Source organism: Lupinus angustifolius, chromosome LG09 (genome assembly GCF_001865875.1).
Source record: "Lupinus angustifolius cultivar Tanjil chromosome LG09, LupAngTanjil_v1.0, whole genome shotgun sequence".
Lineage (NCBI taxonomy): Eukaryota > Viridiplantae > Streptophyta > Magnoliopsida > Fabales > Fabaceae > Lupinus > Lupinus angustifolius.
In genome coordinates this window covers 20,478,302-20,496,145 of record NC_032017.1, presented here as the reverse complement: position 1 = coordinate 20,496,145, position 17,844 = coordinate 20,478,302, and the positions used below count along the sequence as shown (strand labels likewise).

General features: G+C 32.1%; 3 protein-coding genes across 5 annotated transcripts; 2 read left to right on the top strand and 1 right to left on the bottom strand.

Annotated features, from left to right (window-relative positions):
• Positions 392-4,473, bottom strand: LOC109357010 (glycosyltransferase family 64 protein C4). The gene is made up of 5 exons (XM_019600684.1): positions 3,971-4,473; positions 2,359-2,755; positions 1,414-1,577; positions 1,238-1,308; positions 392-833 (listed from the first exon to the last, which is right to left on the bottom strand). Exons 1-5 carry the CDS (start codon positions 4,177-4,179, stop codon positions 673-675), a joined length of 1,002 nt encoding a protein of 333 aa, XP_019456229.1. The 5' UTR covers positions 4,180-4,473; the 3' UTR covers positions 392-672.
• Positions 11,929-13,635, top strand: LOC109357089 (probable aquaporin PIP-type 7a). 2 transcript variants are annotated; one of them, XM_019600811.1, is made up of 5 exons: positions 11,929-12,339; positions 12,473-12,771; positions 12,874-13,014; positions 13,253-13,351; positions 13,386-13,635. In XM_019600811.1, exons 1-4 carry the CDS (start codon positions 12,003-12,005, stop codon positions 13,343-13,345), a joined length of 870 nt encoding a protein of 289 aa, XP_019456356.1. In that variant the 5' UTR covers positions 11,929-12,002; the 3' UTR covers positions 13,346-13,351; positions 13,386-13,635. The 2 variants fall into 2 exon arrangements, with proteins under 2 accessions (XP_019456356.1, XP_019456355.1); XM_019600810.1 differs by having other exon boundaries at positions 13,253-13,635.
• On the top strand, positions 15,003-17,360 carry LOC109355858 (eukaryotic translation initiation factor 3 subunit F-like). 2 transcript variants are annotated; one of them, XM_019599107.1, is made up of 7 exons: positions 15,006-15,119; positions 15,198-15,392; positions 15,526-15,605; positions 15,960-16,189; positions 16,670-16,791; positions 16,884-16,997; positions 17,164-17,360. In XM_019599107.1, exons 1-7 carry the CDS (start codon positions 15,084-15,086, stop codon positions 17,251-17,253), a joined length of 867 nt encoding a protein of 288 aa, XP_019454652.1. In that variant the 5' UTR covers positions 15,006-15,083; the 3' UTR covers positions 17,254-17,360. The 2 variants fall into 2 exon arrangements, with proteins under 2 accessions (XP_019454651.1, XP_019454652.1); XM_019599106.1 differs by having other exon boundaries at positions 15,003-15,392.

Below are 17,844 nucleotides of genomic sequence, written 5' to 3'. Positions count from 1 at the left end.
GAACTACATATTTATGTTGCTATATAATGTCATATGATAAAGAAAAGTACTAGCAACACATTTTAAAACCATTTTCAACAATATTAGCTGAAATTGATATAGGACTCACTAAATCACATTACTACACAACATAAGCACACTCAACATTTGTACATCATTTCTTTTACTTTGGCGAATACTGTTTCTGCAATTTGTAATAATGGTGCTAAAGTTCATACCATTTTTTGGAGCCAAGAATTTGTCACTAGTGGTTCCACTACGAATTCCATTTTTAATTCTTCAAACACCATAACGTTCAGGTTTGGGCTACTTTACGATTTGTTAAAATTTTAAAAAAAATTGTTCGCCGCACCCAGACAAGCCCCAACCTGAAAAAAGAAAGACAGCACCATACATCAAGTTCCTCAACTAAGGGATTTCAAAAAAAAAAAGTTTCTCAACTATGGGTGTAATGTGACAATTCTACAATCAAAATTGTTCATATTTTGAAGAAAAAAACAAACACCCTAGGAAGCAGCCTTGTATTAATAGTACAAGAAGTCAATCAAAGGAACTTGCTACATTAGCTATCCTGCCAAATGCATGAATTAGGTGTGAGATTCAATATTATACAGCTGTGGAACTAATGTGAATCGAGTAACTCAATCCTGTAAAGAAAATCAAAATCCAGGGTCACCAAATCCAGCTATTGCGGCTATCAACTGCCTTCACAGATGTCGATACCAAGGGCATCCGCCCAAACGTCGCAGCGAATCTGTTGACGCACTCTGTTCTTCTTTCACTGTGACCTCCCAAACTGCTGATTCCAGTTGATCCAATCTCAAATATTTTGCCTGTAACAATGACAGAATGGACTAAGTTTACACATCCATGTATTGATGTAAGGGTGGCATATATGACAATGGAGGTTTGAGACAAAGGAGGGCAATTTTCAATGTATATGATTATGAATAGACAACATGAAATCAAGCATATCAACACCACAAAGCAATCTTACAAATATCAGGAAGTTGATGCTTCCTTAAATGGGAAAACTATCAAATACAATGGCATCATACACATTGAGCTAGTGAAGTGAAGGAACTTCAAAATTATGCAGCTAAAAGGAGAAAACAAAAATTTCTGCAACTCCTATACAATTGTAACGAGACATGTCATTGATTAAATTCGTAAGTTTATTCCTCAGAATATAGGGGATGGGAGGAGGAAAAGTACTCAGTCCCTTGAATCAATTTACCTTTAACCCATATGGGAGGTGCACCAGTTGCATTTGCAACAAGGAAAGACATTGCAATATCTTCACAATTCCTGATAAATTAATTGAATTATTACTGAGCACATAACAAAAAAGTTGGAATACTGAGGTCCGGTAAAAAGGGAGGTAGCGGTTGTTCAGTTAGTCCAGAGTAAAACCTGTTTTTTGTTACATATTCTCTAATTGATGTTGGCATCTCATTTGTGTAGAGAGTGAAATACTTTTTGTGAAAGAATGCTGCCTTGGACAGCACCATGCTATATGTACCGGTCCACCACACCGACCACCATCCACCATAAACAAATTTGTTGCCTTCACCTTTCTGCAAATACATTGAAAATTTTGAGAGATTAGCCTTACAGAAGTTTTTTGATATTATTCATGTCACTGGACTAAATTTGGGAAAAATAGTAAAGGAAACTGAAGGATTGCAGAATTATGGATCAAACATTAAATTAATCATTAAAGGTCACATCAAGAATATAGATGCAGCAACCAAGACAAGCAGCTTCTTGAAGGACAGATTTAAGATTAAGAGATGAAGCTTGTTCTTTTACGACAGAGGTTCAGTAACTTCAGTTTTTTTCTCCCTGTAAAATTAGATCATGACCAGGAACAAAATAAAGGGCCATAGTTTATGATGCGGTCGTGCTTAGAAAGTAAATTACAAATAAGATGTACAAAATGTGATATTTTTGTTGTTTTGGTGGAAGTTGGTAATGTCAAATATGATATGGATCTTCACTCTGCATGTTCCACAAAGTGTGCTTTCTGTGTCTTGCAAACTAAATCTTGAAAGGTAAATAGTAGCAGTAATCAAGGCAATTAAACTCCAAATATTACAGTGCAAACAAATAACAAGACATAATGCATGAAAATTCAATCAAAAAGGATTCACTTGCCCCATGCTCAATTAGCCATTCACTTTCTCTCATGTTTGAGCTCGAAAAGCATAGGCGTAAAAGAAATATAATGTGACCTAAATTATCAGGGTGATGGAAAATCAATTTGGAAAAAGTAGCTAAATAATCCCAATGAGTCCACCCAATGGCACGAGGTAACCACTCAATAAAATCAATTGGGAAAAAGTAGCTAAACCATACCAATGAATCCACCCAATGGACACGAGGTACAAATCCCACCATTGTATCAGGTGCACTTAGCCAAACATCAAATGCAAATTCAACAGAAGAGCAAGGAAATATGACATCATCATCGATAGAAAAGACAGCATCTGTCTCCAAATCCTTAATTTCTTTAAATCGATTGTTCAAACTGTCTTCCTTGTTGATATCAAACTTCAATTTGACTTGTCGTCCATCTTTAGACTTCGACTTTACCACACGGTGCAGAAAACTTAAAAGAACATCTGAAGGAGGATCCGGTTCACTCCACACAATATGTACTGATTCAAGTCGAGGACATGATGAATAATGCTTGATGGACTGCTTTAGAAGATCATATCTCTTCCATGTATTCATTATGATAGAATATCCTTTCCTGTGCACAAAATATAAAAACTGCAATGAAATTTAGAATGTAAAGGCCAACCTCTAGACTTCATCTTACCATTTTGTGTGATAAAAACATAGAAAGGGGGGTGCTTGTTAATGGTCAAATGAATAATCTCTACTTAAGGGTACATACAAAGGCAATTACGCAAGCACCCCAGACCAGAGAACCAACAAAGGCTACAACTGAAAGATCTATTTTGAAGGCTGGACTTGAATAACATCTAAAAGCTTGAATGGGATATCATTATTCGCATTTCAAAGTCCAACAACTCCTGCATGATGTGGTAAGTTAATAATCTAATAAAACACCTACATAACCCAATATTGTGTTTTGATTACCCTTTAAACCAATTCCATATAGTAGGATGAGTTACAAAAACTCATCAATATCATAAGTTCTAACTTTAATAATACTGAAAAGTGAACATCATATTTTCTCTTTGAAGTTTTTCTCCCTATTTTCCCTCAACAATGAACTCAAATAATAAATCTTCCATTTCTCCATTCCTTTTTTCATTCTCTTGTATTCCTTATTTTCCTTTCCCCTATGTGATCCACATAAAGCACTAAAGCATGGGAATCGCTACTTCTATCTACACCTACAAATAAAAAGTATATACCAATAACCTATGCCCACTAATACTACCACTAGAAACATGTTAAAATATATCCCAAATACCTGGAATAGGGTTCCATAATTTCAAAATTAGACGTATGAACATCCAAACATATCATAAACCAAGTTTTTATTTATTTATTTATTTCCTTCTTTATTATTTTTCTCTAAATGAATGAAGAAATAAAAAACGAACATAGACAAATGAAACAGAACTTTAGATGTTGTCGCTTTAAATAGAAACTACTTATATGGAAATTGGAACTTTTTATCCTTCTTAGAGATAAATCTTTCGAAAAGTGAAATTCTTACCAAAAATAAATCAATCTTTAACCATAACGACTATTTAAATTTTAACCCTCATTCTAACATGTAGTTTTATTTTATGCTACAACACATTGCTACATCTCATAACGTCTAAATCAGTAAATCTAACCTTAATCATTACCGGTCCCCACGGCCAAAGCAAAACCTTCTTTGCCGGATTAAGTTCATATTATTAAGCAATTAATTAACTGATTAAAGTACATAAATTAAACCAAAATAATAATAATAAATAAATAATTAAAACAACGGAGTTAGAACCTTGAATCTGTTAATGAACGCAACGCAGGAGGAGTTTGATTGTTCCATAGAACAAAGGTGAACGAAGTAACACAGAACACTAATAGCGTTAATGCAACACAACAACATAACAGAAGCTTGATCTTCACTGTCAATGATTTAACGGTTGAGATCGCAAGTACACGGAATCTCAGCTCTGTTCGACGGTTCAAACAACAGCTTCCTCTCATCACTGCTAAAAAATAATAAGATGAGTATCTTAAATTAAACCGATCCGTTCGAGTTGAACCGTTTTGGGTTCAGTAACGAACCGTAGCGGTCTAAGTCATTCTGAACCGGAGCTTGGGAATGAAGGAAGAAGAATATGTGAAAAGTGAATCAGAATTGGTGTTTGTTCAAATATTAGGTCTATGAGTGTGTGACGGTTTTAGATCACATTGAAGAATCATTGTTCAAAGGGAGAGAAGGAATTAAGAGAGGGAATCGTTTCTATTTGGTGGGATCCAACGGGGTTTTGGAGTGTGTATCTATCACTTTCAATCAAAACGGAATAGTTATAAGTTATAACATGACAATTGGGTGATAGTGCACGTGGCGGTTTCTTCACCGTTTGATTTGCGGGGATTGAATCAGAAAGGGTTTCATCATTTCCAGATTATATAAGAGAAAAAGATTTATGTAAGAGTTTTTACACTCTCATTATATCAACTATCTTTTATTCATTCATTTTTAATTATCATTAGTTTTTAAAAAAGAAATAATTCAAACAAAGGTATATGAAACATAGATTATATATAAATTTTGCATCGTACGTAGAAATAAAGATTTTGTGATATGGATGAATGTCATAAAATGAGGTCAGATGAGTTTGATTACAGCATTATGCAAGGCTACGGTTCCAAGTTAATTACCATTTTCAGTTGCTAATTGAAACACGTGAAACAAATATAAAATATAGTAAAAATAGTTGTTTTTTATATCAATTTGATATTAGAGTTGGTTAATCTAGATTTGAGCCGGAGAGGAGGTGACAAAGCCTTCTTATGTCATTTAGAACTAGGGCTGAGCATGGGTTGGGTTGGGTTGGACTGATTAAAACTTGTTCTTACTTGATTCTAAATATTAGTCGGTTGACTCAGCCCTAGACCCAAAGCTAATTTGACAATAAATAACGTTTAGGTTAGCCTTTAAATCTGACCTAACCATAGATCCGATTAAATATAATGCATATTCATTTTAGATAAAGACTTGTCAGTATTTTTTATTATTATCAATATGTAGTTTGATATATAAAATGATATATGTATATATTATGAAAAAATTAAAGAAAAATGATACTTTCCACCAAAAAAGTATCATTACTCTATATACATTTGAGTAGAAATGCATACAAACATGATGAACGAGTGAATCTAGGACGGGATGGACCGGATCATGTTTGATCTCTACCTAATCCTAAATATTGACTGGGTATATTTTTGGAACTCGAACCCGGCCTTAAACCCGACCCTATTCGGACCCGGTCATGATCGGGCCGTGTCAGGTGAGCGGGTAGGGCCGGGTCATGCTCACCCTTATTTAGAACTATAATGGACTAATATTGTTTCAAGTAAAAACATATAATATATTTAGAAATTGAATTATTGGTTTTTTGTGTGTCTATTGTTATTCTTATTATATTAGTTTTTATTAACTGAATTAATCCTATTCATTTTTAAAGGATTTCAATCTATCAAATTAAAATACATATATAAAAATTGATATGAAAATAGTAACAATGAAATAAAATATTACCTGATAATTCAAAATTCGAATTATGCAAGCACAATTTCTAATTTGATTTTAAAAATATTAATCTAGACTTTGAGAAGTTATAGTAATATAGCACAACTTCTTAATTAATTTTTTATTAGTAATAGTATGTAATTGTTATATAATATGACCGTATCACATCTACAATTTATGTAAAAATAATGGTAAATTATGTAATATTGTCTATAAGTTTTTACACTTTCGGTTGATATTACAATATTTTATAAATTCATTTGATCTTCACATTGGCAGCTAGATAGGACAGTTCGCATGAATGCATAAACCCGCAAGTTAAATACCAGGCCATCCAAACTAAATTTTGTTCTTATTCTGGCTCCAATTGTCCAAGCCCTGTTTCATATACATTCTAATTTCTAAACACCCGTTCCCTTGCTTTTATTTTATTTTATTTTTTTAATTTCTCACATCTATTCTCACATTATAGACAAATATGTTTGAGTCGGGAATATCTATAAGTATGTGGAGTTAATTCTTCTAGCGGTTATTTTTTCATCTATGTAACTTGAATCTGAGACATTTTTTAAGGAGAATCAAGCATATACTATTTGAACTAATACCAGTTGGTTTCTTTTTTGTTTTTAATATACATAAATAAATAAAAGAGGGTGGAACCTGTTATAATAATTGGTTGAGTATAACCTTATAGCAAAAGCTATCTCAAAGAAGAAGGGTTGTTAAAATAATTTTTTTGATTGATAAAAGAAAAAAATTATTAGAACAAATAAGAATTAGAAGAGAAAAAGAAGAAAAAACTGAACAAAAATACTTATAAAGTAATATTGAAACAAACTCGGGATTAATAATCCAGTCAAATAATTGGTTTTTCCTCCCTAGCCATTGATCCAAATGGTTGTTAAAATTATTATATTCTTAAGTGACAAGAGGCTTCATTACTTTAACACACCCCTATTAATGATAAATCTGAACCTTTGTCACTCCATTATATCCTCATATTATCTTAGAATAATTATATTCAGTTTTACCATGAAGAATGACTTAAATCATTATAAATTCCTCTGGACCATATTCATATTCATAATTGGACTTCATTAATTCAACAAAACCATCGTAATGAGGTAGGTAGACCAGGGAAGGAGATAGGTGACTTTGTAAGGTTGAAGTTTCTGACAGCAACTATAGATTTTACATTTTAATATTATAAATTTATAGATCAAATAAATCACAATTTTCTTTTAATTATAAAATTATTTTCGTTGATTTTTATTCATAATACTATGTAAAAAGGTTCCAAATATGAATTAAATATAGCATATAAACATGTGTGTATGGTTCACACAAAAAAAAAGAGTGCTTTTATTATGAGCAGAAAACAATTTCATAAAAACAAATGTGTAAATTTAAATGATTACATTTTCTTTCTTTATTCTCACTCATTGTTTGTCTTCACCCCTATTTTGCTATTATTTTTAAGTGTTTCCAGAGATTGTTAAGGTTATAATAATAAGGTGTGATAAAATTATTCTGTCTAATCACTAATTCATTTTATAATAGTAAATGCTATGAATTTCTCTACCGTGAAGGAACTACTTTTCCTTGCAAACCAAATGTTTGAACTTTTGCAACTGAAACCACTAATATATGAATAAATTAACCTTATCCTTTCATCTGGAATTGATAGGGCAAAATATATAATAGCTAGAGATTTTCTTTACACGTAACCTTATAATATTCTATTGCTGTACCAAAAGAAAACCCTATATTCTATATTTGCACAGTACGTAAGCAGGTATTGCCTAGTTAATTTTGTAAAACTAGAATACAAATGAACTCTATATACTATAATCGATCATATTCTAAATTATGGCATATGAATTATGATAGCCAGTGGCTTATCAACAAAACTTGTGGCCCTAATTTTGTTGACGGTCTCGAGTGAATAATTTATCACGTAAAGTAACTCATATTCTCAATGGCATACCCAAAAAAAAAAAACAAGGGCTACGTGTGTCTGATATTAAAAATATATGTTATATTTATTTTTAGTGACTATGCTAACTACAATTCTAAAAAATAAAGATAAAAAGTTATATTATGGTAAATGTATACAAGAATCATCATATACAATCATAAGATGTTCTGAATTTTTCCCTCTTCATCTCAAAATATAATTCGCAAATGAATCGTAAAATAAAGATTTAATATTTTTCCTTATTTTATATAAACATATTAAAGAAGTGAGTATTTAGATACTCATGATTTAAATGTAATAAAATGATTTAGTAATAGTATCAAATCAGAATAATTGAATTTCTCCCATTCTATTTCCGATTCAAATTTTCTTCACATCAATAAGAGATAAAACTCTTTCAGCTATTATACTAGTGAGTAGTAATATTAACCTAAGACTAAAAATAAATTCATTAATTTATCAACAGAAAATAAAATAGAGAAAATTGTATATAGCATTTTCTTTTGTTAGAAAATTTGTGAGCCACATACCCCAATAATCCCATGGTGGATCCGTCGCTATTATGGTGAAGTAACTGGTTGGTGAGGTGTGAAAATTGATGATGTTAATATAGTATAATATAATACACCGCCCAAGGGAAATGATCACCCTCTTTGTAGTTTTATCCACACATTTAATCAAATTCCTTCTATGCTCCTCTTCAATGAAAGAGACAGCTACATCATTGACAATAGAACAATGTATTGTTATGGGGCATAAAAACTACCCTATAAGAAAAGTTTTTAAGATCTCAAATAGATTATATCATATGGTAAATTTCCCCACTTTAAACTTATATACCTAGCCAACTTTGGAATTGATTAAGATACGAGCCTAACCTTGTAAATAGAGAATTTATTTTACAAAATGGGAGGCTCATACAACACATTGGCCAATGGCCAAGGAGTGGGAAGAGTGAATGAGAAATGACTGAGATAATGTTTTTTTAATTTGAACTAGAATATTCATATTTTATGTTTGCTTAATCAACTATGTTATTTCTATGAACCAAAAAGGTCATCAATTAAGAATTTTGTTGTGGATTTTATTGCAAAATGAATATTAACAGTGACATATGAGTAATAGGTCAAGTGGCAAATCAAGGTGTCATAACCAAATTTATTTTGAGAAAAAAAAATGCATGCTTTAAGTTTATATATTATCATACATCATCAATTATTTATGTGAAATCATGATTGACTCAAAAAATACATATAAATAATTAGTAACATGTTGAATATATATATAAATCTTTATAATGATACTATATATATTACAGTCATTTATTTTTATCCTATTTAATAAGTTAGGTTTAAAACTTTGAATTATTTCATAGCTGGGAGACGAATATTATTTATTACATAAATAAACTGAAGTATAAACCTAAGTTAGCCTAACTTGTTTGTATGGTTGACATCCTGTTAAAAAAAACTAACTATTTATCATCACTTATGTTGAGAACTTGAGCAATCATCATCTATTCATGATAATTTTCAAAACTAAAATATATTTCAAATAAATGGATATCCCCGCATTCAATGTTTTTATTTATTTTTTCTCTTCTTTTTAGTTTTCTTTCCCATCCAAATAAAATGTCTCAAAATCCAATTGAGAAGAAACCATAATTATTTTATGGGGAAGTAAAGTGATAAATCTCTTAATCATTATGAGTAGAATTGTAATCCCTCCATTGCTGTTTTATATCATTGTTTCTTAATTTAAAGCCACGAAATTAAACAAAGATATAATGAGCAATTAAGTAGGGCCATGACACCCAAAATCTGCTTGAGGATATGCTTCTCTAACCAGTGACCTCTGCCAGAGTAGAATGACTAGAAAAATACCAAAAGATTCCCAAAAATTTGATTCACAAAACCAAAAATAAAAAATGATCAATAAACGTTGGTTTTTATTAATGTTATCCAGACAAGTCATTGAGATGGATTGATGCATTAAACTAATGCATATTAGGTAATACGTTATATATATGATTAAGCTCCTTGAATATTCAATTTATTTCCTTTTATTTTTTGTCTCACAACTTTTATATCTCTACGTAGAATCTTAAGAAAGCTGCTAATGACAAGAGAAGGAAAAAAAAGGTAATACCACGGTGGGGCCTCTTAATTATTCTTAATCATTGTCTCATCCACGCATATAGAAACAAAATATATAAAAAGGTTTATTATGCTAAGTTGAAGAATAAGGAAGATAAGTTATTCTAACTGAGAATTAACATTAATAATGGAGGCGAGATTAGTTAATTGCTGACAGCCACGTTCCGACCATATTTATTATTATATAACTAGCAAGTTACCCGTGTATTTGCACGGGCTGTAATTTTTGCCGTATGGTTAATAATGTACACATTACATACGCATTCACATAATTAAGAACATACATGTTATCTGTGTGTTCATATTGTAAAGAAGAAACATGTGACTCATATATTTTAATATTTCAAACATATATGTTAATCGTATATTCACATTGCTAAAAATACATATATTAATCGCATATTTGTATAGTTAAAACACGCATGTTACCTTACATTCGCATTATTAAGATCACATGTTTCACTCATATTACTAGATGAGTTTTAAAATCTGTGCACTGACGGTGTAAAGTTTTTTACGCCCTCAGCTCATCATCTTATATTACTTTTGTTTGAGAATAACTAATAAATCAAGGATGTATGATTGATTGACAGTGTAAAAAATATTTCTACATAATGAACAATTAATGCTTATAATATGTCCTGTGCTATAATAAAACAGAACAATATGATTGGTTTGGCTGCATTTTTGTAATCACTTTAATCGCATAATCACTCATTCTTATTGAAAGAATTGACCATATTCTCATTAGAAAACAAAGAGAGGAACAGTGTTATATTCTCATGATATGATTGAGTTAAACGTGATATATATTTAGCCGTATGATTACGACGGCCACCGCCCAGGCAAGTAACACGTTGAATTTGAACTGTGTCCATGACCATTTTACCGTTTTACCTTCCATTCAACGGTACGATTTTGAAGGAGAGAAAATCCATGAAATAAGGGTGTGTGTAACCCTCTAGATAAGAGTTGTGTAGAATCTAATCAACTCGGTCTCATAACAAATTATTTGGCTCAAAATTCAAGATAGATTGAACTGATTCATTTTATTAGTTCAGTTAAATTATTTATTTATCATGATTTTTACATACTCAAAATATAAATATTTCAAAATTGGATATATAAAATAGTTTCAATTTATCCATGTAATCACATGCTAATATAAGCATCCAAGACTTACATAATATAAGCTTTTACAAGTCTAAATTTCCCACGTTTCTAACTTTTCCACAAAAACTTGCCAAATAAGTTTAGGAAAAGTTGCAAGATTAATATATATCATAAAATTTTAATTAGTATATTATATTTATCAACCTTAGTGGAACTATCTCTAATTTAAATTTCCAATAAATTATTTAATAATAATAATATATGTAAAATATTTAGAGTACCATAAACATAAACTCTTTGAAGATGTTTTTTCTTTTTAACTACCACTTGGATGATACATTATAATATTATATAGATTTTATCATGTCATTTTATTTCTATTTTACTTTACACAACTCTTTTACTCTAAAAAGGTATAATTACATACAATTGAACATATTTTTCTCAGTCAAATAACTTTAACCTTTATGTGTTAATAATATTTTGTTCTAAATAGGGCAAAGTAAGCTAGAGCAACGGTTACCCATGTTCTAGTGGTGACCATAACATAGTTGGCATAGCTATGACTCCATGGGTGGTTAGAATCATGCCAGGTAGGAGGGACCCCATAATTCTCTTGTCCCCATTAAACAAAGTTCGTTTTCTTTTTATATTAGGAATATTGTCTATTAATAGAGAGTTAAGTAATTATTTTTATACTTATAGATATAAATAAAACTGTTGTATTGTTATATCTTAAAGATAAAAATAAAAATGTTAAATTATATTATATTTTTATCTTATTTTTAGTGTATCGACCCTTACAAATTATTGAAAAGGGTTTTATTATAAAGAGGTGAATAAAAAATGAAATAAATTAGGCAGTAGGACCCACTAACCCTGGTCCTGACTTCCATTAACTCAAACAGAATGTGATTATAAATCCGCAGCATAGCCACTCACTTCACATCCACACAGAATCATATAATAATAGAAAGAGCACAGTTTCAGGTTGAGAAGAAGAAGAAGAAGATAAGAAAAAATGGAGGGAAAGGAGCAAGATGTGTCTTTAGGAGCTAACAAGTTCCCTGAAAGGCAACCTTTAGGGATAGCTGCTCAGAGCCAAGATGAACCCAAGGACTACCAGGAACCACCACCTGCACCATTTTTTGAGCCATCTGAACTCACTTCTTGGTCCTTTTATAGAGCTGGTATAGCTGAGTTTGTTGCCACTTTTCTCTTCCTCTACATCACCATCTTGACCGTTTTCGGTGTTCAGAGGTCCCCAACTAAGTGCCAATCTGTTGGTATTCAAGGAATTGCTTGGGCTTTTGGTGGCATGATCTTTGCTCTCGTTTACTGCACCGCTGGAATATCAGGTTTATACCCTTCTCGCTCTTTTTTCTTTCTTAGGTTTATGTGAGAGTTGATGAACTTATTAACACTTTCTATAAGTGGGTCTTTTTCTTTGAGAGCAATGGTTTAATATATGCTATTTGTGATGTGATGTAGGGGGTCACATAAACCCGGCGGTGACATTTGGATTGTTCTTGGCAAGGAAATTGTCCTTGACAAGAGCGGTGTTCTACATAGTGATGCAGGTGTTGGGTGCAATTGTTGGCGCTGGTGTGGTTAAGGGTTTTGAAGGAAAAGAGAGGTATGCTCAATACCACGGTGGTGCTAACTTTGTCAACTCTGGTTACACCAAAGGTGATGGACTTGGTGCTGAAATTGTTGGCACCTTCGTCCTTGTCTACACCGTTTTCTCAGCCACTGATGCCAAACGTAGCGCCAGAGATTCTCACGTTCCTGTAAGCCCTTCATTCTATTTTTCTCATGTTGTTGTTGTTGTTTAAGAATAAGATTAATAAAAATGATTATATTGCACTAATTGTGTATTATTGTATGAACAGATTTTGGCACCATTGCCCATTGGGTTTGCAGTGTTCTTGGTACACTTGGCCACCATCCCTATCACCGGAACTGGTATCAACCCTGCTCGGAGTCTCGGTGCTGCTATCATCTTCAACAAAGACCTTGCCTGGGATGATCACGTAAGTTCACAATAATTATACATAGTCATTGCATCATTAATTATTCATTTTTAATTATCACCAACTTTTAAATAAAATGTAATACAAATGAATCAGGGATGATATAACAACTTTGTATAAATTTTTACACTATCAGTATATAATATTATCAAATTTAATAATTTGTATGAAATCTTGAATGAACCAAAACCTTCTACAAGTTTGATCCAATTAATTAATCGATTTACAATGTGTGCAGTGGATCTTCTGGGTTGGACCATTCATTGGAGCAGCTCTTGCAGCTCTCTACCACCAAGTCGTGATCAGAGCCATTCCCTTCAAGTCCAAGTAATTAATCAAACCAAACAGTCATATCAATCAGTGTTTGGAAAAAAATCAAAATCAAGCCAGCATGTTTGTGGGTTTCATTTCATCACTATCCTTTTTTTCAAAGTTTAGTATTTGGTCTTTAAATTAAATGTAAAGTATGTAATGAATATGATGTATTATTATTAAATATTATGGGACAATGTTTCCTCAACTTTTTAAGTTGGAAGAAGGCCCTAGATCATGTGTGATGTATGGCTATGATTGTGTAATTTGCCAAATCAAAAATAACAAACGAGTCATTTTTTATGCACATTTCCTTTTCAATTTTTCTCTAACCCAATTATATCATCACTGTAGCATTTGTCCTCTTCCCTAGAGTATATGCAAAGTTGGGTTCCTTTATCCACGCTTGAAGGTATTGTTATTATTATAGGAATCTGGGGAGTGAATATGAGTGGGTTAGGTGAAAGTGCAGGTGATGATACCTAACTTGGGACCTACTCACCACATCAATAATGCATATCCACTTGTCGAATTTGTATGATTTATGATCATAGCTTTGCTAAACATTTTATTTTGTGCTAGATCGATAGGACAAGCATGATTAATATTATTAATCAAACGGCTACTAATAGGTTGTTACTGCTTTGCTTAATTATCGTTAATCTGTTAGCTGTGGTGATGATACAATTAAAAAAGGTTATAAGATGGAAAATGATCACTGCTAGAGAAATCACTAATGATGGAAGAAAAATTCAACCTACCAAACTTTGGAAGTTATAATAAAGCTACTAATTTATTGATTGTTCAAGCACAACTACAAGACTTGAATACTGAATAATAAAACCTTAGAAGTGAAGGTTAGCCATATATATAAAATAATCAAAATCATGGTTGGTCTTAGAATTTTTTTATTTGAATAAGTTGATCTACTTTGATACTGACTTGTTTTTAATAATAAGATAATATGGCATTGTCATGTTCCAAAAAAATGAACTTATTACACCTGTTCTAAAGAATTACTAACATGGTGAATGAGACATATAAGCATGTTGAATTACTAAATTGCACATTGCACAATTAGAAGAGCTTTCCCTAAGGAAACTAATTATTTATTAAAGTTAAATCTCATGTTTTAAAAAACCAAACTGAATTAACATTAAAATGAAAGTAATATTGGGGTCATTGAGAATGGAGAAATAGAAAATGAATCATCTATAAGAATGGAGATCACATGTTACAAAATAATGCCTTCAATCACATCTCATCCATTGAAATTTTGAGATATAATAAACAATTCACATGTAACTTTAATATTGTTTCTCACTACTTAAATTGTAATAAATATCAAAATTTATTTAAATGAGATGTGGTTTTGGAATAGAGATTCTTCATTCCCTGTCCATACTTGGCTCTCAACTATCAAAACAAGATTGAATCACAAATAAGACTTTGGTCTAATGGTGTAAGGTCACATTAGATCCACAGGACAATTAAAGGGTTAAGAGTTCATGAGTAATATTTGTTGAAAGAAACAGTGACTCAAAAAAAAAAAATCAATTCCTTATCGAAGAGAATGCTCTAGATAGTAGGTTGAGTAGGCTTTGATTAAAATGGGACGCATTGAATTATTATACTTGGTGTAAAGCGACACTTGGTATTTGGGCCCAATAGGCCCAATTGAAAACCCTACCAATTTTGGTGACGACACACCTTGATCCTCTGCGTTCTCTGGCCGAAGCTGCATCGAAACTCGGAACATGGCGGGGAGCGAGCGAACAGTGTTGCAGTTCTCTTCATCTTCTTCATCATCATCTTCATCTTCTTCATCATCATCTTCATCATCATCATCTTCATCATCATCTTCATCATCATCATCTTCATCATCATCACATAGCTTATCAGCGAGGGTTCACCCTCTCGTTGTCTTCAACATATGCGATTGCTACGTAAGACGCCCTGACCAAGCTGAGCGTGTCATCGGAACCCTACTCGGTTCCGTTCTCACCGATGGAACACTTGATATTCGAAATTCCTATGCCGTTCCTCACAATGAGTCTATCGATCAGGTTTTCTACACTCACTCATCTACATTCAGTGGTTGTTCATCTATTTCTTCTGAAAATCAATCAAATTATAATTTTCTGTTGGAATTTTTCTCAAAATGTGAAGAATGTGTGTTTTTTGTTTTGTTTCTTACAGGTTGCTTTGGATATTGAGTACCACCACAACATGTTACTATCTCACCAAAAAGTGAATCCAAAGGAAGTTATTGTAGGATGGTAATAACAGTTCTTTTAAACTTCCTAATTTCTTTCAAGGTTATTAACTCATAATTCAAGTTGTAAATCATGTATCCACCATAGTTTGTGAATATTGTTTTGAACTCCATAAGTTCTATTTCTTAAGCATGGTGCATTTGTAAGAAGTGACTTAAAGAACTTTCGGCTGTTTATTTCAGACCTTTGTTACTTTTATGGGAATGTCATTGGTTTCTTATTTGAGTATTTCTTAACCTCTAGTGGATGTTAGCGATATGTTTTGTTAAAGTTGCTTTACAAATTGATATCCAAACGCAGTGTAGTGCTTATTTGAGCTCATTAATAAGCACATACAACTTTGGTTACTTTATACAGGTATTCAACTGGTCTTGGAGTAACTGGTGGTAGTGCATTAATCCATGAATTTTATTCCCGGGAAGTGTCCAACCCTATACATTTGACTGTTGACACAGGATTCCTTAATGGTGAGGGTACTATAAAAGCATATGTATCAAACAATTTATCTCTTGGAGACCGGCAAATTGCTGCACAGTTTCAAGAAATTCCTTTGGATCTTCGAATGGTCGAAGCTGAGCGCATGGGATGTATGTTTTGATTGTACTTCATCTTTATTATCTGTTCTCCTTTTAGAATGCTATCTCATTATTTCTTGTATAAAAAATGCTAGAAGTTCTTTGAAAAATGATTTTACAATCTTTGGGTTTGGGAGTTCGGGGATGCAAGTTTTGTTTTATATCGTATGCAATGGTTCCCGGAAAACCTGGAGTTCACATTCTTAAAAGCAGAGGGAGGCCAAGAAAACCATAGACAAAATGTTTAGAAAGATTTAGAGATCAATGTTGTATCAATGAACATGATTTATGATGGAGTATTATGAGCTCATTTGATCCATATAGTCGACCCAACCCAGTGGGACAAAGCCTTTGTTCTTGTATTGTGTTTGTTTCCTTTCCTTAAATATTTTTCTTCTGTATTAGTTTGTAAGCTTATATTTCAGACACCTATTATGAAAACAGAAAGGAGTTTAATGATTTGAAATTTATGTGTTAATTCTGGTGATACAGTTGATACTCTGAAGGCAACTGCTATTGACAAAATTCCCTCTGATTTAGAAGGGATGGAAACATCAATGCAACATCTACTAGCCTTGATTGATGACATATACAAATATGTAGATGATGTAGTGGTGCGCAGGATTGCGTTTTCTAATTATTCTTGCCATGATTTCTTTGAGAGCGGATTCATTTTTATTACTATTATCATCCTTTTTCATATCAGGAAGGGCGTAGTGATCCTGACAACAGAATTGGGAGATTTATATCAGATGCTGTAGGTTCCCTTCCAAAACTGCCACCATCAGCTTTTGATAAGCTTGTTAATGATAGCTTGCAGGTAAGATTATGTTTTGGATTGTATTGTTTAATGGCCACTGAACACAATGCGTAGGCTTTTAACTAAGAATTGTATTTTTTTATTGTGCCTTCGAAATAGTTTTGCTATGTTGGTTTATGATTACAATTCATTTGCTTTGGACTAACAAGAGTTTTTCACTATACAGGATCACTTGCTGTTGCTTTATTTATCAAGCATCACAAGGACACAGCTTAGCCTTGCCGAAAAACTGAACACATTAGCTCAGATTCTGTGATTCTGTGATTCTGTGTGCTCATGTTCCAACGCAATTTTGCTTATGGAAGTTACCTTTTTAGGAGGGTTCCCGAAACTTGGGATATCAGTATTTCATTATTTTATTTTTAAAATACAGGGCTTAACTTTGTTTAGTTCGGTTCATAATATTTTCTGAGGTTGCAATGTAGCGTGGTTCAGTTTTTATATTATCTGTTGTCATTTTAAAAATGTGCGTCTTCCTTTCATTCCCTGATTATTTATCCATACAGGGACCGTTTGGTTAGCCTTAAAATGAATAATTATTCATAAACCTTTTAATAAAAATAATGAAAAATAAAAAAACGTTGTGGTTCCATTAGCTTTATCGAAAATTATAAATTTTAGCATCTTTAAAAGGATTTTGATGCATGGCATAATTCTTCATAACTTTGGTCTTTTTTATCCTTTCTTCTTTCTTAGAAAGTGGAAGTTGAACACAAACATTATTGTTCGAAAAATAAGTTAGGGTTTAATAAAAGACACAGATGAAAACATTTTTTACAAATAGTCCCTACCTTCCATTTTTTGTTTTGATTTTTCTTCTCATTTTACAAAATAGTCTAATACTTGG